The sequence below is a fragment of the Schistocerca cancellata genome, chromosome 10 (assembly GCF_023864275.1).
Source record: "Schistocerca cancellata isolate TAMUIC-IGC-003103 chromosome 10, iqSchCanc2.1, whole genome shotgun sequence".
NCBI classification, from domain to species: Eukaryota; Metazoa; Arthropoda; class Insecta; order Orthoptera; family Acrididae; genus Schistocerca; species Schistocerca cancellata.
Genome location: NC_064635.1, coordinates 46,404,190 through 46,432,156, shown reverse-complemented (window position 1 = coordinate 46,432,156; position 27,967 = coordinate 46,404,190). Strand labels below are relative to the sequence as shown.

At 45.5% G+C, this 27,967-nt stretch overlaps 1 protein-coding gene and 1 pseudogene across 1 annotated transcript; one reads left to right on the top strand and one right to left on the bottom strand.

Annotated features, from left to right (window-relative positions):
• The first annotated feature begins 1,245 nt into the window (after positions 1–1,245).
• LOC126106865 (cuticle protein 16.5-like) lies at positions 1,246–26,898 on the top strand. Its single transcript, XM_049913267.1, has 3 exons — positions 1,246–1,351; positions 23,892–24,068; positions 26,220–26,898. Exons 1-3 carry the CDS (start codon positions 1,340–1,342, stop codon positions 26,724–26,726), a joined length of 696 nt encoding a protein of 231 aa, XP_049769224.1. The 5' UTR covers positions 1,246–1,339; the 3' UTR covers positions 26,727–26,898.
• On the bottom strand, positions 13,174–13,291 carry LOC126106973 (5S ribosomal RNA; annotated as a pseudogene).
• Positions 26,899–27,967: the final 1,069 nt, after the last annotated feature.

Sequence of the window (27,967 nt, the reverse complement as noted above, 5' to 3'; positions counted from 1 at the left end):
CACTAAGAAGTATTGCCGAAACAGATGATGAGGCATTAAGAAGTAGTTGCGAAACAGAAGTTAATGCTAGAATTTTACAAAGTCACTGAGAAACGAGGACTGAATGAAGAGAAGATCATTAATAAGAAAGTGACTCACCTTTTGCTAGACTTGGATTCGCTTTCAAGTACTTAGGGAGTCTTTTTAGTAACAATAACAGAACGGTCACAGAAGCAGTTGCCTGTCTAGCAACAGCGAACGAAAAACGTTTTAACTGTACTAATACCTTAAGGAAAAGATAAAGTTAGCACTAAGTGCGAAATTCGTTTGTGTCAATAGACTCTTATACTGGTAACATTATATGGATGTAAACCATTGGTATTTACGAGGTGGGAAAACGGTTAATATTCGAAAGGAAAATGCTAATGAAATTTTTGGATTTGCATTTTATGAAAATAACGTGGAATGGTGGATAAGAAAAATCTGAAGAACTACGAGAGACGTAGAAACATCGTAATATCGTCGAACGGCTGAAGCAGGGAAGATTGATCAGGGCCGTTGACACAGCAAGACTGACGGAGAGTACGATGAACAAACTTTTGCAGGCCAGTAGATTGAAGTAGAGGAAGAATAAGGCCCAGAAGTAGATGGCGACATAACATCGGGGAGGATACAGCCAGGATGAATATAAAATCCAAATGGACAAACAGTGACGCGGCAGAAACAAATGGAAGAGCATCGTAGAGCAGGCGTGTAGACCATGAAGCTCTTGCCACATCTAATGTATAGAAAAGCGAGGGGATTTCAGCGTCTTTCAAGACTGCAGATATGTACCTAGAAATAAGGAAAAATTTAATTACGAACTTTATTTGATCGAGGTAATTATTAAAATATTCTAACTACCTAGCGGATAAATGGCTGTTCCAGTTGTGAAGTTGTCAAGCAGTGTACTTAGGGGTCGCTGTAACGAAGGCGCACACGACAGCGCAGCAGAGATTAGCAGTGCAGTGCTGAGCCGTTTCCCGCTCCTCTGCGGAGCGAAAGTGCTACCATGCTTGCCTCCAGTCAACTGGCCGCAGATGGCTATCCCTGGATACGGCTAGCGAGGGCGGGGTCACGGAGGGCGACGCGGACCGAGTAAATCAGGTACAACTGGAGGCTGGAGCCGGCGTCTCCAGGCCGCTGGAGGAGGCGTGGCCGCATCATTACGGGCAGCTGAGTCCGGTGAAGGGCGGGATGCGAGCGGTGGGGGTCGCCCGCCACTCACTATATATACCGGCCGACGAGCCGGACGCTGGCATCAGTCCCTGCGGCGTCTTCCAACTCACCTCCAGCTCAACCAAGCACCACCGCCTCCACCATGAAGGTCCTGGTAAGTGCGCCTCACTCCGACCAACAACTGGGCTCCAGTAGTAATCCCCCAGGAGCTCGGAGATTCACTTTTCACAGAAGGTTACCACAGGGTTCCATTCAGGGGCCTGCACAACTACACATGCTATGTCCTTTTCAACTACACTCTATCTAGATTCCAATTAACCACAGTGAACATTTTTACACTGTGAGAGATGTCACTATGGGAAACCATAGGGGTTATTTTTGATATTTTCTATCACTGATGTGAGTTATAAACTATTGTTTTGTGAGTCCCAACGTTATGTGCATCAGTGGGAACAACTGCTTGGTAACATCTCTGAACTCCTGAGGACTTATGGCTTCTGAGTCTCAGAAAGGCACCACAGGGAATTCCATCAAATGTTCTTACATGCATTGCAATCTTTTTAACTTCTTCTCTTACAAGGCACCTGCAAGAATCCAGATTCAGCACATGTGAGGCAATAACGGAAAATTACTGGGCAGAACCTCTGGCTCCAGACTCTCACAGCTTCTGAATTCACAGAAGGGCACCACAGACCTTCTTTCCCCTACGTCTGTTCTCTACTTTTATTACACTACTTCTGTGGACATGAAGCTTGTTAGTTCTTAAAAAGCATACTACCAGGCTCTATTTCTGATCTTAGTTAATGTTTTACTGGCACTGTAGCCCTGCTCTCTCTTGTGCCTTGGGTGCATACAAGGGAAAACCACTATGCAACATCTCTGCCATCCATATTTTTATGCTGATACATAGGCTTTCATTTTGTGTTGTATTACTTTTACATTTATCTTAGATAATTGGTAATCCTACTATTGAGCTGTGTAACAAGCCCTCGAATAGCAATATAGCTTCCAGAAACACGTACTGTAGAACTCCATACTATGCGTGCACATCAACGTCGTCTTATATGTGCTACACACCACCGTCATACTTTCCGTGTGCGATTCCTGCATCTTACCATCGTTGCTTGTGTGTATCGCACAGGGAAGTTACTGAGAGCAGTAGAACACTCTATCCACTGCCTCTCACCCCGAAACTCACAGGCTGTGAGTTCCCAAATTAAGCACACGGCTTTCTGTAACTTCCATTTAAATGTGATTTCTACTCAGTACCCCTACGCAACTAACCAAATTATTCTTAACAGTCAATGCTGCCAATGACATCATTGTATCATTTTACAGAATACTTGATGCTGTAGCAGATATCCAAGGGCCTACATAATAATGGGGAAGCTCTTTTGTCGTTCTAAGAGCTAAAGAATGACTACGAAGCGAGATGGGGCAAAGGGCAATGGAAATAAGATCATATGTTTTGGGGCGTATCTGAAATACATGAGGAATTTCTAGGGGATGTTTGGATCATCAAGTAGTCCCAAGTGACACGCTCAGTCTGTAATGTGATGATCCTAACAAGTGGCATCATTAAGCACTTTCGTAGTCAACCCTCGAACAATCTCTGAACGACACTGCGTCTTAGTGGTCTCGCAGCGTGTGAATTCCCCGTTCAGAACCACAGGGCTCTAGTTTTGGCCCTAAGTAATTTGTACATAATGATCTTAACAACCCGGTCTGGGGTTGTCATGACTCTTCCTGCGTCACATGCCATACCATTTTATATTTCCGAGAGCAAGGTGTGTGTACATCATGACAGGGGTATACAGAATCTGGTGCAGTCTTTCTGCAAATGGCCACGTCTTGTACCATTTGTTAGCTATTTCGAGCTCCTGAAAAGAATAATCTTCACTCAGTGACTGTAGGTTACAAAAGAATTGTAACCAAATAATTCTTTACGCGACGCTATGTCGCGTAAAGAATACTTCTGAGAGTTCTTAGGGAACTTAATGACAAGTGTGGTAATTTATTTTTGTTATTACTGCAATTTAAGGACGTATGCAAGCTCCCTTTCGTCTTCATATGATGTGTACTTAAAAAGGGTAAATTACTTGCCACTTGGGATGTTATTCTCACCGTGTACAGTAAAAATTAACAGGGGCGTTGGGACTGTATGTGTTACACAGTTCAAATGGTTCAAATGGCTCTGAGCACTGTGGGACTTAACATCTGAGGTCATCAGTCCCCTAGAACTTTGAACTACTTAAACCTAACTAACCTAAGGACAACACACATCCATGCCCGAGGCAGGTTTCGAACCTGCGACCGTAGCGGTCACGCGGTTCCAGACTGAAGCGCCTAGAACTGCTCGGCCACACCGGCCGGCTGTTACCCAGTCTCAAGAAAGTTCTCCCGTCCACAGAAATGGGGGGGGGGGGGGGGGATAGCTGTTTTCTGAGCGAATATGGCTAAACGGAGCAGCGTGACTCTGCTCGAATCGTTACACGTGCGGAAAGCAGGTCCCCTGCGGCTTAACGAATTTGCGCTGCTACAGGGAGCGGTACGCCGGGAAACCAAAACGCAACTCTTGCCGAAGAAAATTGCTTGCGCCCAACTTTTCAGCGCGGTGACATCCATCGAACGGCGAGTTGTCGGAGCTGCCGCTGAGAGCCCTTGAACTTGGCGTTTCCGCTCCACGTGTGTTTACGCGTCACATAAAACCCGGCAGTGGCGAGTTTTCGGACCAATGGTGCGTGAACGACGGAACCAACGAGGCGCAGCAAATGCACTGCCAGGCACCTCGCGCCGCAGCGCTCCCCCTTCTTGCGGAGGCTCTGTCACGCCTAGTCGGCCATCCGCTGAGCTCCGACGACACCATCTCACCAGGGAACGTTCCTATCTGGAGGCTATTAGGACGCTTCTGGTGACAAATTCTGCGTCCCCACGATAAACGGGGACACTGGAAGAGTAGTGAACAACTACGGACAAAGATGTAACCCCCGTAAAAAGGATATTTTTTGGGTCATCACTCCTTTGAGTGGTTTGATGCGGTCCACCACAAATTCCACTCTTGCGCAAAGTAGTTCAGATCAGCACTGGAATCCAGTGTCCTCAATCACTTGTAGGCAATGTTCTAGTGCTGTTCCCTACAGATGTTATTCTCTGCAGCTCCCTTAACTACCGAGCACGTTAGTACATGTACCATCATCCTGTCCCTTTTTCGTTCCATGTTTTTCCGTGTGTTTCTCTCCTCGCCGATTCTGGGAAGAATTCACTCACTTCTTATCAGGCCACCTAATTTCCAGAATGCTCCAATAGGACCAAACCAAACGTTTCCGTTTACTTTTTCTACAGTTTGCCAAAAGTGCATGAGTTACTAAAATATAAGAATCAGCCAAATGAAAACTGTTTATTACTTCAAAAGTAGCTGTCACAAATGTTAACACATTTGTCGGTCATGCAAAAATGATTGCAGTTGCCTCCAGAACCACTATTGTACCCAGGCGTGTGGAGCAATTCGACGGCCACCGAATATCTTTCTTCAGGTCTCCAAACATATGGAAGTCGCATGGGGGAGAGAACGGAACTGTATGGAGGAAGTGTAAGGGCCTACCAGTGAAACTCCTGTAGCGCACTCGAACCAACCTTGGCAACTTCTGGACCCGTGCACGCTTTTTCGACTATGTTTCAGAAGTTTCCCTGCGAACACCTTACACGTCCTTATAATCCCAGTCTTTCCCCATGGGATTCAAACTACAGGGTGATTAAAAAAGAATACCACAACTTCAAAAATGTGTATTTAATGAAAGAAACATAATATAACCTTCTGTTATACATCATTACAAAGAGTATTTAAAAAGGTTTTTTTTCACTCAAAAACAAGTTCAGAGATGTTCAATATGGCCCCCTCCAGACACTCGAGCAATATCAACCCGATACTCCAACTCGTTCCACACTCTCTGTAGCATATCAGGCGTAACAGTTTGGATAGCTGCTGTTATTTCTCGTTTCAAATCATCAATGGTGGCTGGGAGAGGTGGCCGAAACACCATATCCTTAACATACCCCCATAAGAACAAATCGCAGGAGGTAAGATCAGGGCTTCTTGGAGGCCAGTGATGAAGTGCTCTGTCACGGGCTGCCTGGCGGCCGATCCATCGCCTCGGGTAGTTGACGTTCAGGTAGTTACGGACAGATAAGTGCCAATGTGGTGGCGCTCCATCCTGCTGAAATATGAATTGTTGTGCTTCTTGTTCGAGCTGAGGGAACAGCCAATTCTCTAACATCTCCAGATACTGTAGTCCAGTTACAGTAGTACCTTCGAAGAAAAAGGGACCAAAAACTTTATTGGCTGAAATGGCACAGAAAACGTTCACCTTAGGCGAGTCACGTTCATACTGAGTTGTTTCCCGCGGATTCTCAGTGTACGCTGAACAACCGTCGTCGATTCACTTCTGCCGTACTCAATAACACAAAAAGCTTTCTTTTGAGCGGTCGCCATCTTAGCATCAACTGACGCTGACGCCTAGTCAACAGCGCCTCAAGCGAACAAATGTACAACTAAATGAAACTTTATAGCTCCCTTAATTCGCCGACAGATAGTGCTTAGCTCTGCCTTTTGTCGTTGCAGAGTGTTAAATTCCTAAAGTTGTGGTATTCTTTTTGAATCACCCTGTATAATTATAATTAATTTTACTTATTTCATGCCCTTAACTTTGGTATGTTACCATACCCATAGATACTATAAGTCGAATCCTACTGTGCAGTATCTTAAGAAGATTTACTTTTTACCCGAAGGAGCAATGACTAATGGAAAGAGGTATTTTAGAGTGGACGGCGAATGTTCGACATAAACGCAACTATTGAATGGTGTGCATCTAAGATGGGTGTTAATTCCTCTAGTGTTCCCAGAATACAGAAACGATTAATCACGTGGGGGCGACAGCACTGTAGCGTTGTTCGACGGTGTTGTATAGAAGAAGAAACGACTGTGTATTTGCCTCAGTACGAGCCATCTTATCGTATTATCCGGGCGCCAAGGACCTTGCCACATTGGTTCCCGTCAGATCACCGAAGTGCTCTCTTGCTTGGTTAGCACTTGGGTGGATGACCGTCCACTGTTGGCAGGCAATATGCACTGAGCCCTTGTCAGGCAAACTGCGGAGCTACGTGATTGAGAAGTAGCGGCTCCGATTGCGGAAACTGACAACGGCCGGGAGAGCGGTGAGCTGATCTCACGCCCCTCCATATCCGCATCCAGTGGCGCCTATGGGATGAGGATGACACGGCGGTCGGTCGGTACCGCTGGGTCTTCCGAGACCTGTTCGAGCAGAATTTACAGTTTCCACAGTCTCCGCGGTTCTTACGCGAAATGAACGGTGGCGGCAGTGGAATCGCTGCAGTCAACTTCCAATGCCGGTTCTCGAAATTTTCTTTGTAGTATTCTTCGAAAAGAATGTAGCCTTTCTGCCAGAGATTCCCATCTGAGTTTCCAAAGAATCTCCTTAATAGTTGCGTGTTGTTCGAACCTACTGGTAAGAAATCAAGCAGCCTGCCCCTGAATTACTTAGACGTCTTCCTTCAATCCGACCTGATGTGGATCCCAAACACTCCAGCAGTAGTGAAGGATGGGTCGGAATTTTCCAAAATTCTTCCAGTTAACTGTATTAAAAGATACCACAATAGTTCGATATAGGCCATACGGGAGTGTAATGGAGATGGTCGTTGAAATTAAATGGGAATATTTGGAAGAAATACTAAGCTGTTGTCACGGACAACCTGTACTTGAGGTAGAATTTACGACAGTTTTTTGTGCTACTGTATGTCGGTCGCCGGCTGCTGAAGTGTACATGGTCCGTTTAGCTCTGCACAGTAGAAGAAATACGTTGCTGACGCCCCATATTCAGACCGACCGTGGCTGATGCAGAACAGACCATCGATCACCCTGTGTAGCTTCGTATGGCAGAGGCTGGGGCCCACGATACATACGGGCCCCGCAACTAGCTTGTGACGTCACACTAGTCGCCTTTCCTGCAATACACAGCTGTGTGGGATCCGTACCCGATAGGGTTGATAGAAGAGATAGAGAAGATCCAACGGAGAGCAGCGCGCTTCATTACAGGATCATTTAGTAATCGCGAAAGCATTACGGAGATGATGGATAAACTCCAGTGGAAGACTCTGCAGGAGAGACGCTCAGTAGCTCGATACAGGCTTTTGTTGAAGTTCCGAGAACAGCAGGACAGGGTCATTCAAAAAGAATACCACAACTTTAGGAATTTAAAACTCTGCAACGACAAAAGGCAGAGCTAAGCACTATCTGTTGGCGAATTAAGGGAGCTATAAAGTTTCATTTAGTTGTACATTTGTTCGCTTGAGGCGCTGTTGACTAGGCGTCAGCGTCAGTTGATGCTAAGATGCTACTGTAACTGGACTACAGTATCTGGAGATGTTAGAGAATTGGCTGCTCCCTCAGCTCAAACAAGAAGCACAACAATTCATATTTCAGCAGGATGGAGCGCCACCACATTGGCACTTATCTGTCCGTAACTACCTGAACGTCAACTACCCGAGGCGATGGATCGGCCGCCAGGCAGCCCGTGACAGAGCACTTCATCACTGGCCTCGAAGAAGCCCTGATCTTACCCCCTGCGATTTTTTCTTATGGCGGTATGTTAAGGATATGGTGTTTCGGCCACCTCTCCCAGCCACCATTGATGATTTGAAACGAGAAATAACAGCAGCTATCCAAACTGTTACGCCTGATATGCTACAGAGAGTGTGGAACGAGTTGGAGTATCGGGTTGATATTGCTCGAGTGCCTGGAGGGGGCCATATTGAACATCTCTGAACTTGTTTTTGAGTGAAAAAAAAACCTTTTTAAATACTCTTTGTAATGATGTATAACAGAAGGTTATATTATGTTTCTTTCATTAAATACACATTTTTAAAGTTGTGGTATTCTTTTTGAACCACCCTGTACATTGCTCTCTCCTACGTATATGTCGCGAAGAGACCATGGGGATGAAATCAGAGAGATTAGAGCCCACACAGAGGCATACCGACTATCTTTCTTTCCACGAACAATACGAGACTGGAATAGAAGGGAGAACCGATAGAGGTACTCAAGGTACCGTCAGGTGGCTTGCCGAATATGGATGTAGATGTAGACGTGGAAAGCCCGGCTCCGTGCAGGGCCCATGAGAAACAAATATGTCAATGAAACGGTATCCACTGAAGATCTTAACTTTGTCGTGTGTTTGCACGTATCATGAAACCGGAAACAGTTACTCACTCCCCACCTGGAGATGGCCGCTGGCGCTCCCGCAGCGTCACGTGCTGTAACTCGCGCCACAGGGACTGAGGGTAACTGACGTCATACGTTCGCGGTCGTGTTGTGTGGCAGTTTACACATACGGAAACACTGTGATTCTGAATATCCAACCTAGACACTGCTGACTCGGAAAAACGAATTATTGTGTAATTTAGAACATCCCGTGGACCCATGAGCCTTATGCCGATAATCGACACACGCCACGTTCACTCTAGACACAGGTGTAACAGACTGCTCAGATACCGCGTGCACACGAGCGCCAGTACATGGCGCATCTGCGGGTAGGGCTCCCCCTGACATTTGGACACTCAGTACTGGGTTTTTAATCAGGCGAAGGAGCTGCCTTTGAACAACGTGCATACCACAATGAGGTGGTCTGAAAGCCGTGAAGCAACGTGTATCAACTACCTTTTCCTAAGAGACTTACAGATTTTTGAGCAAGTCTGACGAAATCAGTATCACTAAACGGCTAAAACTGTCACCCAGTCGCGGTTGCGGGTTACCTGTCTAACGCTTTTCAGGGTCAACAAAAATATGATTCCAGTATTTCAAATAAATATTGACAAAATTTGAAAATTTAAAACGCTCTCATAATCTACTAACTAAGACACGTAAACTTACGTTAAAGGTTTTACACAGTAAGTCAGATATAAAATTAGAAAATGTGTATATATCTTGTTGTTGTTGTTGTGGTCTTCAGTCCTGAGACTGGTTTGATGCAGCTCTCCATGCTACTCTATCCTGTGCAAGCTTCTTCATCTCCCAGTACCTACTGCAACCTACATCTTTCTGAATCTGCTTAGTGTATTCATCTCTTGGTCTCCCCCTACGATTTTTACCCTCCACGCTGCCCTCCAATACTAAATTGGTGATCCCTTGATGCCTCAGAACATGGCCTACCAACCGATCCCTTCTTCTGGTCAAGTTGTGCCACAAACTTCTCTTCTCCCCAATCCTATTCAATACTTCCTCATTAGTTATGTGATCTACCCATCTAATCTTCAGCATTCTTCTGTAGCACCACATTTCGAAAGCTTCTATTCTCTTCTTGTCCAAACTATTTACCGTCCATGTTTCGCTTCTATACATGGCTACACTCCATACAAATACTTTCAGAAATGACTTCCTGACACTTAAATCTATACTCGATGTTAACAAATTTCTCTTCTTCAGAAACGCTTTCCTTGCCATTGCCAGTCTACATTTTATATCCTCTCTACTTCGACCATCATCAGTTATTTTGCTCCCCAAATAGCAAAACTCCTTTACTACTTTAAGTGTCTCATTTCCTAATCTAATACCCTCAACATCACCCGACTTAATTCGATTACATTCCATTATCCTCGTTTTGCTTTTGTTGATGTTCATCTTATATCCTCCCTTCAAGACACTATCCATTCCGTTCAACTGCTCTTCCAAGTCCTTTGCTGTCTCTGACAGAATTACAATGTCATCGGCGAACCTCAACGTTTTTATTTCTTCTCCATGGATTTTAATACATACTCCGAATTTTTCTTTTGTTTCCTTTACTGCTTGCTCAATATACAGATTGAATAGCATCAATATCTTAAGAAATCGCAACTCATGGCGCGAAAATTGCCCAGATGATATTTATCCAGTATCTGATGATGAGAGTACTTCGCGACTTCCAAAAAAATTTTCACGTAGTTTCGAACCTTAAATTTAATATCTTTTCACCATTCACGCAATAACACTTGAGCATCAGCATTACGTTCTATTACTTCTTTACTACTGACTGTGTTTGCAACTCGTTTCCCAGACAGTATCCACCTACACCACAGATTGTAGCTGGAAAATTATATCATTCTGCTACACATAGTTCAAGATACATGCCGTCATATACAAAGAAAATGTATGAAAGACTAGTTTTTCTTAAAATGGCGCGCAAATTACGCACACTATAATCATTCCGTGTTTGGTAATGAGTGCACTTTGCGACTTCCACCAAACTTCAATCATACTTTCAGTGACTTTTATACATGGGAGTTCAGTTCTTGAAGGAATTGGTGCAGGGAGCTTGCTGGTCTGCGCTAACAGCTCTTGAGAAACAGAACACTGAACCAAAGTATGTTGTTATTCGGAAGGGTGATGTGACAGTGCTACAGCGTCCATTAGACTCCATCAAGATAATGACAAACTGACAATTGGAACAAGAGAAAGGTAAGGAGATAGATCCCAAATCACCAAAACTATTCTCAGCAATGCTAGAGTGAGTTCTGATGGACTTAGATTGGGAAATCGAAGCAAGTGCACGCTTTAATGGAACGTGAATCAGCCTGTCTTGCTATTGTAACTGTACTCGTTTGCCCACAGTATATATAAATTTCATAAAATCGATGAGAATAATACACGGAATTTGAGATAGGCCTGAAAATCAGTTATAATAACTCCCCAGTAATGTGCAAAGAACTTGCAGAAAGGTGAAAATTGTACAACTTGAATTTGTACAATTTATGTATAGACAGTGAAAGAAATAAACAGAAGAAAAGAATTGATCTGTAGTGGGTCTGTTAAATCAAAAAAGAATTTTCAGAACTGAGCTTCCAATACACCTGAAAATGAAAAGACTACCATTAGTATGTATTACAAGTTTGGACTAATGGTAGTGAGACGTCGTCAAATGCGAAAATCTGAAGGTTGCCCTGATAGCAATTTTGAAACCAATCATCTTTCGCTGAGAATTAGACACGGTCAGGAAAGAAGCAAATACTTCAGTGAAGGGGTTTTAATGGAAGATATATTTATGACCATAATGAAAATGACAAATGAAGGTGGTGGGGACATGCCATGAGAACTGGATTCCAAAAATAACAAAAACGTAAGATGATGTAACTAATTATGGGCTGGTGGCATTTGAACAATATGTAGGACCATTGCCGGTATGGACGAGTATATCTGAACTATATGCAGGGTGAACGAAAGAGAACTAACCCGAAAAGTAATTTATGCACCTCAAGACAGGTAACCCAACTTACATCACCTGCTCCAGATGGGGGCGATGTGAATTGGATTGCCTGCCTTGAGCTGCATGAAATATTTTTTGGGGCAAATTTTATTTCGAACACCCTGTGCGTGACCCACCTTAATGAGAAATACAATGCTGCTTCAGCACATTATAAGCCACCATTTTATTGTATACTAGCACCAGTTAAAGAGGTTGTGCAGTACTGTTATCCTCGCAATAATTCACTCATCTCTGCAGTGAATTACGAGTTCTTTCGAACACCCCCACCTTATCTCATTGATCCTGGCAAGACTGAAACTTTGCTGTTCCATTCCGGCAACCTACCAATAAAAACGCTGGACAGTTTAATTTAAGAAGGCCACAGAGAGAAAGATACTGAGGATTGAGGTAAGTGATCCTTGAGGCCAAGGCACAAAGTCTCGTCGCCCTCTAAATCTTGGATCAACTTCACCTGTTAAGAGCGAAATGTCCCCTGTTCCATCATGTGCATACTAATTCCCCGACGGTGGTCTATGTATGTTATTAGTGAATTAAATGGAAATTTAATGGATTACATCTGTCCATCTGTAGCAGTATGTTATACATGTAAGGAAATCTTTTCTGAAAGTATTTGTACGAAGTATAGCCAAGCACGGAAGTGAAACATGGATGATAAACACTTTAGACAAAAAAGAAAGCTTTTGAAATGTGCTGCTACAGAAGAATTATAAAGATTAGATGAGTAGATCACGTAACTGATGAGGAGGTACTAAATAGAATTGCGGAGGAAAGAAATTTGTTTTACAATTTGACTAGAAGAAGGGGTTGATTGATAGGATACATTCTGAGCCATTAAGGGATCACCAATTCAGTACTGGAGAGACGTGTGGATGGTAAAAATGGTAGAGGAAGATAAAAAAAAGTAACGAGATTCAAAACGATGTAATTTGCAGCAGTTTTTTGGAGATAAAGAGGTTTTCACAGGATAGAGTACTACGGAGGAGTAGCATGGAGACGTGTATCAAATCAGTCTTCGAAATGAAGGCCACAACAACAACAGAATCTGTACTAACCAGAACAATATTTCACACTGAATTCGGGATATACATCAGGGGCGATTACAAAGTTTCCGGCTGAGGGTATTGTTGCAATCTATATGTATCGCCAAAACCATGAGGGTATGTAAGCACCGGCATGTAGACAAGAGATTAAAGGAGTATTCGTGCTTTTCCGTCATGTGCGTGACAAATGGGGAAATGTGAACTATAGCATCGTTATTAGCAAACGCGTGCAAATAGGACCAACGTACTGTTACTCTTTTCTTGTCTGGACAAGGGCTGCTGCTACTGCTTCGTGACAATGTAGCTCCCAATAACGCAAATGTAGCAACGCAGAAGTTACGCCAACTCACTTAGGAGATCCTCGAGCGCCCGACCTACAGTCCTGACCTTCCCCCAAGGGATTATCGCGCCATCGGTTCCTTAAAAAGCACTCCGTCTTCAGGCCACAAGTGGCCCATCGGGACCATCCGACCGCCGTATCATCCTCAGCTGAGGATGCCGATAGGAGGGACGTGTGGTCAGCACACCGCTCTCCCGGTCGTTACGGTGGTTTTCTTTGATCGGAGCCGCTACTATTCGGTCGAATAGCTCCTCAGTTTACATCACGAGGCTGAGTGCACCCCGAAAAATGGCAACAGCGCATGGCGGCCCGGATGGTCACCCATCCAAGTGCCGGCCACGCCCGACAGCGCTTAACTTCGTTGATCCGACGGGAACCGGTGTATCCACTGCGGCAAGGCCGTTGCCAGTTCCTTAAAAAAAGGGCCTTCAATGCTCACAGCGATTTAGCCTTCTTTGCGTATCAATTCTCGAGTGCACAGCCTTCGAACGGAAACTTTTTGATCTCCCCTTGCATAGCTAAAATTAATTCCCCCATCCCTGTGTAGTATTTCAGTTCGGGGGCTTGCAGTGTTCCGCAGTTGACGAGAAGGTCAATGTCCGTTGTTTTGCTAGGATCTGTGCCATGTTAAGATGTCTAGTGCAAGACAGAGTGCGTCCCTAGTGGGTTGTAACTTAGCGGTAAATACCAGCAAAGCGATTCGCGTGGGTAGTTTTACGTTCTATTCTCGAGTACAGCGTTGCGACGAATGTGCAGTGTCTATTGCTTATTTCTAGCGAGGCGTATCTGTGTCTTAAATCAGGTATGAGGTCGGCCAAGCGTAACCGCAGTAAGAGATTGCATTGCGGAGAGCGGGGGAAAGAGAGAGAGAGAGAGAGAGAGAGACAGAGAGAGGCAGTTACACACACCCTCCCACCTACACACACACACACACACACACTGAGCAGATGGCAGACAGAATGTGCCTTTCTCTCTGCTCTGTCTCACTGCGTATCGGCAACGGACGCACGCGAGATGTGTTGTTGCGTCATACGCTCCCGTTACGTCGGACAGCCTGTGTCCGTATAAAGCAAACCGCGCGACGTACGTGAGCTGTGTTTCGATCGCACACGCTGTCGAGGAATTTCCTCTTCCCCTCGCATTACGACACTGTTTCGCTCTGCTGCGAGACATTCGTAACAGGTCCGTACGTGGCCGAGAAAAACATAGCGCCCAATGCATTCGGTTTTGTCCCTCCACTTGCCGCACCGGATACGTCGGCTTGTTCATCCATCTACAGCTACGTATACATATATATACTCCACAGTCCATTGTACGGTGGGTGGCAGAGGGAACGTTTTTATTCCCAATTATACTTTTAATCGAGGACTGCGCGAGCGAAAATGAAATTCTACACGCCTCACTAAGCACGCTAATTTGTGTGTCTCATTCTGCACTATTGGATCAAAAGTATCCGAACATCTCCATGTAATGTGAAACTAACCACTAGATGTCACGACAAACGGAGCTTCCAGTACGAAGGGAGCATTGTTTTGTCAGTAGAGAAACGGTAACAGCAGAACTGGTCAGCTAGAAGAGTTCAGTTACTTGTAACATAGACTAATACTTAGATACCACCTCAATAACAAATCCATCAGGGACATTTCAATCCTTGTAAAGCTGCCCAAGTCACCTGTTGCTGATGTGACTTTAACAGTGAAATGGAAACGTGAAAGCCGGCCGGAGTGGCCGTGCGGTTCTAGGCGCTACAGTCTGGAGCCGAGCGACCACTACGGTCGCAGGTTCGAATCCTGCCTTGGGCATGGATGTGTGTGATGTCCTTAGGTTAGTTAGGTTTAATTAGTTCTAAGTGCTAGGCGACTGATGACCTCAGAAGTTAAGTCGCATATTGCTCAGAGCCATTTTTTGAAACGTGAGGGAACAACCACAGCTTAAGCAATTCAAGCCGACCTCACGTACTGACCGACGGGGAGCGTTGGGCACTGCGGAGGGTGAATGCCAAAAATCGCTTGATGTCTGTGGAAGGAATCACTCTTAAATTCCAAAATGCTACCAAAGACCGTCTAGTACAATGAATGTGCGTATGGAGCTAAGGACAACAGAGTAAAGTGGCGGACCAACCCCTCGAAAACCCAACATATGAATGCAGCATTGCCAAGCGACGCTTGAGGTGGCATAGGGATCAATAATGACCAAATACGTAAGGATTACAACTACAAGTGACTTGAGCTGGAACGATCTCATAGGTGATATTGTGACGAAAGCGAAGCAAAGACTCTGAATTATTGGCACACTTTGGTAATGCCATAGGTTTAGTAAAGAGACTGCCTTCCTTTTCTGGAGTATTACTGCCGGGCGAGGGGTCCGCGTCAGATAGCAGTGACGGAGGACATCGAAAAGGTTCAAAGAAGGGGAGCTCGTTTTGTACTATCGCAAAGTAGGGGAGAGAGCGCCACAGATATGATACTGGTACTTGGGGACAATAATTAAAATAGAGACTTTTTTATTGCTATAGGATTCATGAAATATCAGTCACCATCTTCCTCCTCCGCATGCGAACATATTTTGTTGAAGTGCACCTTATTATAATAAGAGAAACCAGAACTTTCACGGAAAGATTTAAGTGTTCGCTTTTCCCGTGCCCTTTTGGAAAGTGGAATAGAGGAGAAATCTCCTCGAAGGTGGTTCGATGAAGCCTCTGCCAGGCTATAATTCATAGTTTAGTCTCTATATTCTATGATTCTATATTCTATAATTCATAGTTTAGTCTCCTGTTCCGGACACCATATTCTTCCTCCGGCTCAAGTATTTGTCTCAAGATCTTTATTTTAGATATACCGGGTTGGTTTTCATCGAAAGTCGTTAATGTCTACGTTACAAACACGATGTACTAGCACCGATCTCACTAACACTTTACATGTCATAATTGTAATTCTCCTGAATAGCATCTCATTTCTGCTGTTTTCAGACGCCACGGCTGCACTTTTTGGCTGACAGTATCTGTTTTCCGATTTCAGATCTGACATTGCCGCTACACTTTACTTCTGAAATACCCACAATAGATCAGCTTAATAAGCCATAAAGGAATTAAATTCGAGATATTATGCTATAACAGCCCTTACCATTACAACACTAGCCAAGGTAGACAAGAAGTATCGTAAATTCCTGTTGATCTACAATTTGTCATCCTTGTGTAACGGGAGACGTGTTGAAACATCCCATTGTCGGGTGAGGTGGTGCAAAACATTATAGTACAGTAAATATTCACCAGTTGGCGAAAGTACTGCGGCTACAGCTCTGATGAAACTATTGACGAAAGAGCCAAGTTCCCAGACACAACATTCGGAAGGAAGGAAAATGTTTCACTCTGTTTACATCACACTGGTCAGGTGACACTTGGAAGGTTGCGTGGACAAGTTATTAACCTTTCACGTTGCTCACTTTCAATTAAGACCAAATTACATCGGAGCGTTCTTTCGCGACTCATTCCACTTACAAGGAAGCTTTCTGCTTTTAAAAGGACTGTCATTGTAATTGCTGCGTCTGGATTACTGTTATATCTCCAGTGATGTGCCGTCTGAAAAGCAAGCACAAGTACACAGACGCCGATAAGTTCTCAAACTGGTGCAGGGCAGCTTGTTTTAAAATATTCAGATATGTGAAACCGTGTAAGTCACAAAGCCAATAAACGTGACTACAGTATCACTGAGTCGCAATGGGAATCAGTCGAGGGATAAAAACTCCTGGGTGTAACAATTTGTACGGATGTCCACATCTATAGTCCGCACGCCACCTCCCAGTGTGAGGCAGAGGTGCTTTGTGTGCCACTTGTTCGTAATCCTCCGTGTGTGCTCCAGTTTCTCTAATTTTAACTTTTGGTCTTCTCGTGAGACGTTTGTAGCAGGATGAAACATGCACTAACGAAAAAAAGTCGCAACAAAAAAAATGATTAACATAGATCATCATCATCATCATCATTTAAGACTGATTATGCCTTTCAGCGTTCAGTCTGGAGCATAGCCCCCCTTATACAATTCCTCCATGATCCCCTATTCAGTGCTAACATTGGTGCCTCTTCTGATGTTAAACCTGTTACTTCAAAATCATTCTTAACCGAATCCAGGTACCTTCTCCTCGGTCTGCCCCGACTCCTCCTACCCTCTACTGCTGAATCCATGAGTCTCTTGGGTAACCTTACTTCTCCCATGCGTGTAACATGACCCCACCATCTAAGCCTGTTCGCCCTGACTGCTACATCTATAGAATTCATTCCCAGTTTTTCTTTGATTTCCTCATTGTGGACACCCTCCTGCCGTTGTTCCCATCTACTAGTACCTGCAATCATCCTAGCTACTTTCATATCCGTAACCTCAACCTTGTTGATAAGGTAACCTGAATCCACCCAGCTTTCGCTCCCATACAACAAAGTTGGTCGAAAGAGTGAACGGTGCACAGATAACTTAGTCTTGGTGCTGACTTCCTTCTTGCAGAAGAGAGTAGATCGTAACTCAGCGCTCACTGCATTAGCTTTGCTACACCTCGCTTCCAGTTCTTTCACTATGTTGCCATCCTGTGAGAATATGCATCCTAAGTACTTGAAACCGTCCACCTGTTCTAACTTTGTTCCTCCTATTTGGCACTCAATCCGTTTATATTTCTTTCCCACTGACATCACTTTCGTTTTGGAGATGCTAATCTTCATACCATAGTCCTTACATTTCTGATCTAGCTCTGAAATATTACTTTTCAAACTTTCAATCGAATCTGCCATCACAACTAAGTCATCCGCATATGCAAGACTGCTTATTTTGTGTTCACATATCTTAATCTCACCCAGCCAGTCTATTGTTTTCAACATATGATCCATAAATAATATGAACAACAGTGGAGACAGGTTGCAGCCTTGTCTTACCCCTGAAACTACTCTGAACCATGAACATGATTAACATAGAGTAATCAGATATCAGGAATACAATCATCTAGGTAACATACTTAAGTGATTAACATTGGAAGATTACTGGTTAATGTAAGCGCGACGGAAGGCATTGCAAATGTGAAACTCTGGTACGTTATTAACCGGTTTAACCGCCAGGCTGTTGAGTGCTAGCATGCATACGTGCATGCGTTGTGTTGTACTGGTGCCGGGTGTCAGTCTGTGGGATGGAGTTCCATGCCCGTTGCACTTGGTCGGTCAATACAGGGACGGTTAATGCTGTTTATGGACGATGCTGGAGTTTTCGTCCGATGATGTCCCATACGTGCTAGCTTGGACACAGATACGATGATCGAGCAGGCAAAGGCAACACGTCTACACTTGGTAGAACTTTTTGCGCTACAGCAGCAGTATGTGGCGAGCGTTATCCTGCTGGAAAACGCCTCCTGAAATGGCAGCACGACATGTCGAATCACCAGACTGAGGCACAAAATTGCAGTCAAGGTGCGTTGGATAACCACGAGACTACTCCTGCTATCGTATGAAATCGAACCCAGCACCATAACTCCAGGCGTAGGTCCAGTATGTCTAATATTTAAAGAGGACGATTGCAGGCCCTCAACAGGCCTGCTTCTGACCAACACACGGCCATCACTGGCACCGAGGCAGAAGCAGCTTTCGTCAGAAAACACAATCGATCTCTACTCCGCTCTCCAACGAGTTCTTGCTCGACACCACCGAAGTCGCCAATGGCGGTGGTTTTGGGTCAGTGGGATGCACGCTACAGGTGTAAGTAGGCTGTTTATGTTTTCTTATTGGCAACGTTACGTAGCGCTCTGTATGAAAATCACTGGCTGTGCTGTGTGCAGTCTGTGGCTAGTTTGCATTGTTGTCTGCCATTGTAGTGTTGGGCAGCGGCAGCTGGATGTGAACAGCGCGTAGCGTTGCGCAGTTGGAGGTGAGCCGCCAGCAGTGGTGGATGTGGGGAGAGAGATGGCGGAGTTTTGTAATTTGTCATGAACTGCTATACATATTATGACTATTAAGGTAGATACATTGTTTGTTCTCTATTAAAATCTTTCATTTGCTAACTATGCCTATCAGTAGTTAGTGCCTTCCGTAGTTTGAATCTTTTATTTAGCTGGCAGTAGTGGCGCTCGCTGTATTGCAGTAGTTCGAGTAATGAAGATTTTTGTGAGGTAAGTGATTTCTGAAAGGTACAGTTTAATCCTGGCAGGGTCGCCATATGAAACGTCCCCTTTGAACAATTTATACAAGACTGTGCTTAAACTGACACACAATGTTTTTAGCGCAACGTAATCTGACTATCAAAGATCCCTGCAAAAGAATGGCCCTGAGTAACATTAAACTATACCTTTCAGAAATCACTTACCTCACAAAAATCTTCATTACTCGAACTACTGCAATACAGCGAGCGCCACTACTGCCAGCTAAATAAAAGATTCAAACTACGGAAGGCACTAACTACTGATAGGCATAGTTAGCAAATGAAAGATTTTAATAGAGAACAAACAATGTATTTACCTTAATAGTCATCAAAAGTCATAATATATACAGCAGCTCATGACATCCATTTTTACAAATTTCAAAACTCCGCCATTTCTCTCCCCACATCCACCACTGCTGGCGGCTCACTTCCAACTGCGCAACGCTACGCGCTGTTCACATCCAGCTGCCCAACACTACAATGGCAGACAACAATGCAAACTAGCCAGAGACTGCACACAGCAGAGCCAGTGATTTTCGTACAGAGAGCGCTACGTGGCGGCGGCGTTACCAATATAAGAACCTAAACAGCCTACTTACATCCTCACAGTGACGTTACTAGGGCCACTCTTATGCGGCTTGTGCGAAATTTGAATAGATACCATTTTTCAGAGTAGAAGGACGGCAACCAACTTCCGTTTATGTGGCACAACTCCTTCTTGGTGTTGCAGTTGTTTTTTTCGGTCAGTGTATCTGCAGATACTTCTAGGATCGCTACTTTAACCATGATGCAGAATGTCTCTCTTGCAGTGTTTGCCACTGGAGTTCGCTGAACATCTCCAGGATGCTTTCGCGCTTCCAAGGTGAACCTGTAACGAAACGCGCTGCTTTTTTTGGATACTCTATGTTTCCCTTCATCAGTCCTGTGTGTTACGGATCGCAGGCTGACGAGCAATGTCAAGCTATCGGTCGAACGAGACGTTTGTGAGCTACCTCGTTGGTAGGTGGGGCTACACTTCCTGAGAATCCCCCCAACGAATCCTCAATCTGACATCAACCTTAGATGTTAAAGATTTTTTTGCGGTCGTTCCACTCTGAACCGCTCCTCCATATTTTGTGGCTATGATTGCTTCCAGTGATTGTTCTGGAATCAGGTAATCACAAAAATTACGTGTTTTTCTGTCTATTCACGCGCAATACGTTAAATTTCCATTCTGGAAACATCCTCCAGGCTGTGGCTAAGCCATGTCTCCGCTATATCCTTTCTTCCAGGAGTGCTAGTTCTGCAAGGTTCGCAGAAGAACTTTTGTGAAGTGTGGAAGGTAGGAGACGAGGTACTGGAAGAAGTAAAGCTGTGAGGACGTGTAGTGAGTCGTGCTTGGGTAGCTCGGGAGAGCACTTGCTCGCGAAAGGCAAAAGTCCCGAGTTCCAGTCTCGGTCCGGCACACAGTTTTAATCTGCCAGGAAGTTTCATATCAGCGCACACTGCGCTGCAGAGTGAAAATCTCATTCTGGGAACCTCCCCCAGGCTGTGGCTAAGCCATGTCTCCGCTATATCCTTTCTTCCAGGAGTGCTAGTTCTGCAAGGTTCGCAGGAGAGCTTCTGTCAAGTTTGGAAAGTAGGAGACGAGGCACTGGTAGAAACGAAGCTGTGAGGGCGGGGCGTGAGTCGTGCTTGGGTAGCTCAAATGATAGAGCACTTGCCCGCGAAAGGCAAAGGTCCCGAGTTCGAGTCTCGGTCCGGCACACAGTTTTAATCTACCGGGAAGTTTCACGTTAAATTTCTTTACTCTGGGGTCAACTGCCAATTCATGCACCAAGTTTCGATCCTGCGCAGGTCGTCCTACGTTTCGCTACAATTCTCTAGCGTTGCACTCGCGTGTATAAAATAGCATCATCCACAAAAAGCCTCGTGGAACATCCCATGTTTACCAACTTCGTTACGGAATAACAACAAAGTTACAGCCGCAGGGAAAGCTGGTGGCTGACTTAGATTCATTGGTAGGATACTGGAAAAATGCAGTCAGTCTAGGAACAATTGTGCGACTCTTCCATGAATACTGCTCAAATGTGAGGAAACCATATCAGAATGAACTAACAGGGAATATTGTTCCTATAGAAAGGACAGCACGAATGGTCACAGGCTTGTCTGACCGAAGCGACAGAGTCACGGAGGTGCACAGGTATATGACAGACGCTGGAAACGGTATGAAAGCATTACTGAAACACTATCTTTCCGTAAACCGTGTGAGAGGTGGGTACCAAAACGGTTCGCTGATCAACACAGTCAACAGAAGTGCATCCTCACGAGAGTTTATCGAGCGCTTCGGACTCCCGCGAAAGCCTACTTAAAAAGTTTCAAGAACCAGCATTAAGTGCAGAATCTAGGAATATACTATAGGTCCCTACATGTCACTCACAAAGACAAGATTAACTACGCTACGCACGGAACTATCTAAGGAATCGTTCTTTCCTCACTCCTTACGGTAATGGGACGGTAAGTAAATCTAATACGTGGTGCAGTCCTAACCACCCTCTGCCATGCACTTAACTGTGGTTTGCAGGGTGTATATATATATCAGCAGGTTGCACTCGACTGCTTTCTCGATCCATTTCCTCTAACATACAAACGTGTCAACTATAGTGTTTAAAAGAATAACAGGATTCGATGATATCTGATGAACAATTTAATATGCATAACTCCATCTTGGAGAGATCACGGTTTTCCAAGGTAGCGCCACTAACGTTGGAGCGGCAACCAGTAGCGTGTTATGAGACAGAAGCAGTTTGAATGTCGTGTGTCGCACGTACTGGTCAATCAGAAATTAATATCACGGTTTCCCTATACGCAGTTCCTGGCCATTTACCGTAGGGACACGTTCAGGGCAGTTTGAAGTGTACGTCATATAGCAACAGACCAATAATTACCAAACATTGCGGACATATTCGCCACAGAACGAGTACTAAATGACTGAACTTTCAGTTCATCCGAAACTGATCAGCACCGCCAACACCAGTATGAGACGTGACCCACACGAGCACGAAGAATACAGTCCGAATGTTATCTTGAAGAGTTTCCCGCTACTTATGAAACACGTGCCGTATCAACTGTTGATGACTGCTGGCTGCAATCTGGGACAAAGGTGTACGTATCCTAGGACATGATCTTTGCTCGAAATCTTCATGGTCAGACATCTCCAGTGCAAGAGACGCGTCCTGGATCGCCCTGTGCTTTACTGTCAAAGTTCCGAGAGCGTATGTTCCTAGTAGACTAGACCAGTACATTACTTCCTCTTATGTATATCTCGCTAAAAGGCCGTGAAGGCGAAATCAAACAGATTACAGCACACACAGTGGCTTGCCAGGAATAGTTCTTCCCGCGAGCCATTCCCAACTGCAACAGGGAAGTTGGGAAGTCTCAATGGGACACAAAGTAACCTCCGTCACACGCCGTAAGGCGGATTGTGGAGTATAGATGTTGATATATGAGTGGAAAATCAGCTGACTTGACTGGCTATTCCAGGATCCGTACATTCCTCAAGGCATTTTCGGTGTGAACTGAAGTATTGGGTCTTGCATTATCCTGCTGGAAAGTGTCATTTATTGCTCTGGACAACAGGGTTAACCTTTCTTACTATGTACTGGCACGCACTCTGCCTTCTCGCAACGATTACCATGATAGTCCTGTCGTCGCATGCATTAGCTCTCCCTACAATTGCAGGAGTTCGACAGATACGCGTCTCAAAAATCGCTGCCTCGTGTGACATTTTACCAGGTCGTGTACGGACACGTTGTCATCGTTCTTACCGCCACAGAAGCGAGACTCGGCTAGGTCCAACACAAAATGCCACTCGATAAACCAGTAAACGCTGGCTCTAAAATTCAAATGGCTCTGAGCACTATGGGACTCAACATCTTAGGTCATAAGTCCCCTAGAACTTAGAACTACTTAAACCTGACTAACCTACGGACATCACACACACCCATGCCCGAGGCAGGATTCGAACCTGCGACCGTAGCAGTCCCGCGGTTCCGGACTGCAGTGCCAGAACCGCACGGCCACCGCGGCCGGCTCTGCAACACGGAAATCTCTATTGACTGTAGTATGGTATCATTGGTAAACAACGCCCGACACTTCGAGATCTCAGTGCAGCTGCCAGTAATCTGTTCCGTACATACCATAGTGGCACCATACTTGTGGAAAGCTGCCAAGGCTGGTGCATGTCACGCAGAATTCTTACTGCGCTGCTTTCCAAACCTAGACAAATGCGTTATTAAGGCACTAAGCACTCCGTCTTCAAGCCACAAGTGGCCCATCGGGATCATTCGACCGCCGTCTCATCCTCAGTTGAGGACGCGAATAGGAGGGACGTGAGGCCAGCACACCGCTCTCCTGGTCGTTGTGATGGTTTTCTTTGATCGGAGCCGCTACTATTCGGTCGAGTAGCACCTCAATTGGCATCACGAGGCTGAGTGCACCCCGAAAAATGTCAACAGCGCATGGCGGCTCGGATGGTCACCCATCCAAGTGTCGGCCACGCCCGACAGCGCTTAACATCGGTGATCTGACGGGAACCGGTGTATGCACTGCGGCAAGGACGTTGACCCGTTATTAAGGGGGGGGGGGGGTCTATAATGTTTTGGCTCATCAGAATATAAGTTGGTAAGGTGTGTAAAGTTTGAGACTTCCTGCCTCCCTCTGTATGCCCCATGTAGGTTTCTTTCATCCAGTTTATCTTCAGTGAAAAAAATGTGTGAAATTGGATATTTCTTTTTGTAAGTAACACTGTATTATGGTCCTCTCCCTCTGTACCCACTAAGAAGACTGATCCCTCTTCTGCCCACAGGCCGTTTTCGTCGTCGCCCTCGCGGCCATCGCCTGCGCTGAGGAGGAGAAGAAGCAGGAGAAGCGAGGCCTGCTGGGTCTGGGATACGGAGGCTACGGAGGTTACGGCTACGGAGGATTCGGTCACGGAATCGGGATCGCCGCAGCGGCGCCCGCCATCTCGTACGCGGCACCTGCTGTGAGTACCACCTGACACCCATCTCTCGTGTGTGGCGGCCACGATTACTTGAAACTTCAAAGTAGAAACTGAACAGCAACATTAAGTCATCAGTCTTTCTACCAGTCTACCAGTCTGATAACACCTTCCATGTCTATTCTAATTTGGTACATCCTTTTCTTTCCGTCCAGCTCTAGACCTTCTAGTTGGGTGAATGGAACACCTTTGAAATCTGTACGTACGAATTTCACACGCCTAGCATGGATTCAGGAAGAGAAATATTCAGACAGTATTTTTAGACTTACACAAATAAGTGAAAAGAAGAAGAAAGCTTAATTTATCCATCTCATATCTCCGAAAAAACACCTCGGTTACCAGGCCCTGTCAGTTCGAATAAAACACTCCCACTTTCGATGTCTTCGCCATCGTCATCAGGAGTGAAAACTGCTTTCTGCCGCGGCTGATATGAGGTGCCGCTTACGTAGGCGCGACAGCAGCGCCTGGATCATTCCAAAGAGGGTGCAGTGTCGCACGCAAGAGAAGGCAGTTCATAGCAGGTCCGGATTTTACTCCTGATGACGATGGTGGAGACAGCTGTCGAAAGCTCGAGTACTGTTCGAAGTGACGCAGCTTGAAATCCGTGAAGATTTCATTCATGCACGCAACTGCAAAACACCCTACGAGACATTTAACATGTGTTCATAAACTACAAGAATAAATCTGACCTGGCGAAACAATACTTACTTTCAGAAAAGAAATTAGGAATCTCAGAGCACTGATGAGACGATGATGATGATGATATTGATCATACGTTTGAGTCCATGACTGCAAGGTTTTTAAAGCCCATAGTAAAATTGTATGAGACGAATGTGGATAAAAGTGACGAGAAATAAAACTTAAATTAGAATATAAAAATGCCCTAAACACACACACACACACACACACACACACACACACACACACACGCACACGCACACGCACACACACACGACACAGAACAATACGAAACTCATGCATCTGTTCAGTCCATGTATGTGAATGACAAGATAAAAATTCATTCTCTGAAAGTTGAATCAATCGAAGCGAACACTGTCCAACGAATCACACAAGTGATAGGAAAGAAAGCTAGATTTAAACGGACTGTCAAGAGTCATGTCATTAGGGATAGAGCGTAAAGTCGGATCGTGGAAGGAAGCGGAAAGAAATCGGTACTGTACCGTTTTCAAGGAAACCATCCCAGAATTTGTCTTTAGAAATTTAGGGAAAGGGCGTAAAACTGACATCAGGATGGCCAGACGGGGATTCGAGCAGTCGTCCTCCCGAATGCGAGGCCACTAACTACCAACCATCACTCTCGGCCACACGAGAATGTCCACGCACGAGTGTATCGCACGCTTTTCCATTTTTATACTGACGCGATCACAAAAGTAGGTTCAAAACTGTAAACGACACTGTTACTCAACTATGTAAATTTCACAACCGCACCTTTTGCTGAAGACCAGATCGTAATACGCAATGTCGATAATGTGATAGTGACCGCTGTACATAAACTGAGTACAGGTGGCCGCCGAGTGAAGCATGAGAATTACCACTAACAAAACTTAAGGCGTTTCTAACATTAGAACCAATAATATGATCAACTATAATAATTGAACAAATAAGTGACTTAAAAATGTCCAGGGCATGTTAAGTGTTTAAAATCACGCGATGTATAAATGGAGCTTCAAAATTTTGGGCGTTTCTTTGAAATGTAACGTCGTAAAGAAGCAAATTAATGGAGAAACAGGAACAACTCTTAAAAAAGGACAGTACTTACCGTCTTGTTCGTCAGTGCCAAATCTGAACTTTAGCACAATCGCTGACAATCATTTCCTGAACTGTACGGGAATTTTGTAATAAATATGAAATCTATTCCCGCGATTCAACGAAAACGAAATTGTCTCTTCCTGCTGCCGCTTGCCTGTGGTCCGTTGTGAAACGGCCTTACACAGCAAGCAGTGAAGCGGTCGCGTGGTTCCAGACTGTAGCGCCTAGAACCGCTCGGCCACCCCGGCCGGCACACTGGCATCCTTCCGCTCTCTTGTAAAATGTCCCATGTGGTTGCTGGTACAGTACAACAGCAGTGTTTATTAGAAGCCAGTGTTGCTGACTGATTCGTGGTGACGCCTGCAGGTGAGCTACGCCGCCCCCGCCATCGCCGCCGCCCCCGCTGTCAGCTACGCCGCTCCCGCCATCGCCGCCGCCCCCGCCGTCAGCTACGCCGCCCCCGCCGTGGCAGCCGCCCCCGCCGTCGCCGTCGCCCCCGCCGTGGCTAAGGTGGCCGTCGCCGCCGCCCCCGCAGCCGTCTCCAGCGTGTCCCGCGTGAGCTACTCCACGACGCACTACGCCCCCGCAGTGGCCGCCGCCCCCGCAGTGGCCGTCGCCCCCGCCGTCGCCAAGGTGGCCGCTGTCGCCGCCCCCGCGGTCAGCTACGCCGCCGCCCCCGCGGTGAGCTACGCCGCCGCCCCCGCAGTGAGCTACGCCGCCGCGCCGGCCATCAGCTACGCCGCCCCCGCCATCGCCAAGGTGGCCGCCGCCCCCGCCATCAGCTACGCCGCCCCCAGCCTGAGCCTGGGCCACTACGGCGGCCTGGGAGGCTACAGCCTGGGTAGCTACGGCTACGGCTACGGTCACCACTAAACTCAGCCGCACCACGCCACCGCCCTCCCCCCAGCACTACTGGGCACGCGACATCATCAACTTCGCAACGACACGCTATATGCACCCTCATTGTTCGCAAGGAAATCATAAATGTAAAAAAAAATTGAAAATCACACCATAATTATGAAATAAACAATTATTTGATATTTAAGTCTGTAGTCGTCTTGTTATTTCCATCCATAATGTAATCGAAGCATTTGCTACAGGAAAGAGGACATTCTGTCTGTCCGGCTGAGGATATGTTGCACATCTAAAAACTAAAAAAATAAAAAAAATTGTAGCGAGTGAAAGGCAACAGAATAGCAGCCAGAGCTAACAAGTTTTTTACATTGACTGAGGCGCCAAAGGAACTGGTATGGGTATGCGTGTTCAAATACGTAAATAGGCAGAATACAGTTCATCAGCCCCTAGAACTTAGAACTACTTAAACCTAACTAACCTACGAACAGCACACACATCCATGCCCGAGTCAGGATTCGAACCTGCGACCGTAGCGGTCGCGTGGTTCCAGACTGTAGCGCCTAGAACCGCTCGGCTACCCCGGCCGGCACACTGGCATCCTTCCGCTCCTAAGGGTCCCCATTACGCGCCTGACGTTGGAGCTCCCAACTACTACCAAGCGAGTTCCGATGTCAGTAAGTGGCAGAATGAAAAAAAAACGTGCCGAAAACAAACGTCCAAATTGTGACGTAGGTCTGTGTATGCCTGGGCATGTCACAACATGCCACAACTCAGGAAAATTGTAAGAACGATGTGTAGAAGTTGACGACTCAGTGAAACATTTTGTGGGTCTGCTAAATTTAACATTTTAGTAACATTTTTAAGAAGATATAAAACAGATTAAATTATTTAAAATAAAACGACATACGCATTGATTGCTTTCGCAATTCTGAAGGTACCATTTTCGACAAATGTGTAAATAATAGCAGTCCAGCTATCCCGTACGGAGCGGCTGACGCCAGTCTCAAATGCCACTACGCCACTATGACCACTAATTCGACGAATATCAACGATCAGAGACAATAGTTCCTAGTTGTAGTACGGAAAAAGAAAAACTCCCGTAAACAAAGGTTCGACCAAAGCAAATCAAGACCATGCACTGTCACATAAAAAGCTCGTAATACAAAATAGGGATAAAAATATAGAACAGCAGACGACGTTACTTAGGAAGAAGCTCAATATGTACAATAAATAATGGTTTTTGCGCGAAAATTGTGTGG

Coding starts and splice junctions, on each gene's coding strand:
- LOC126106865 (XM_049913267.1), top strand. Junction 24,069..26,219: donor TCTCGTACGCGGCACCTGCT/GTGAGTACCACC, acceptor TGACGCCTGCAG/GTGAGCTACGCCGCCCCCGC.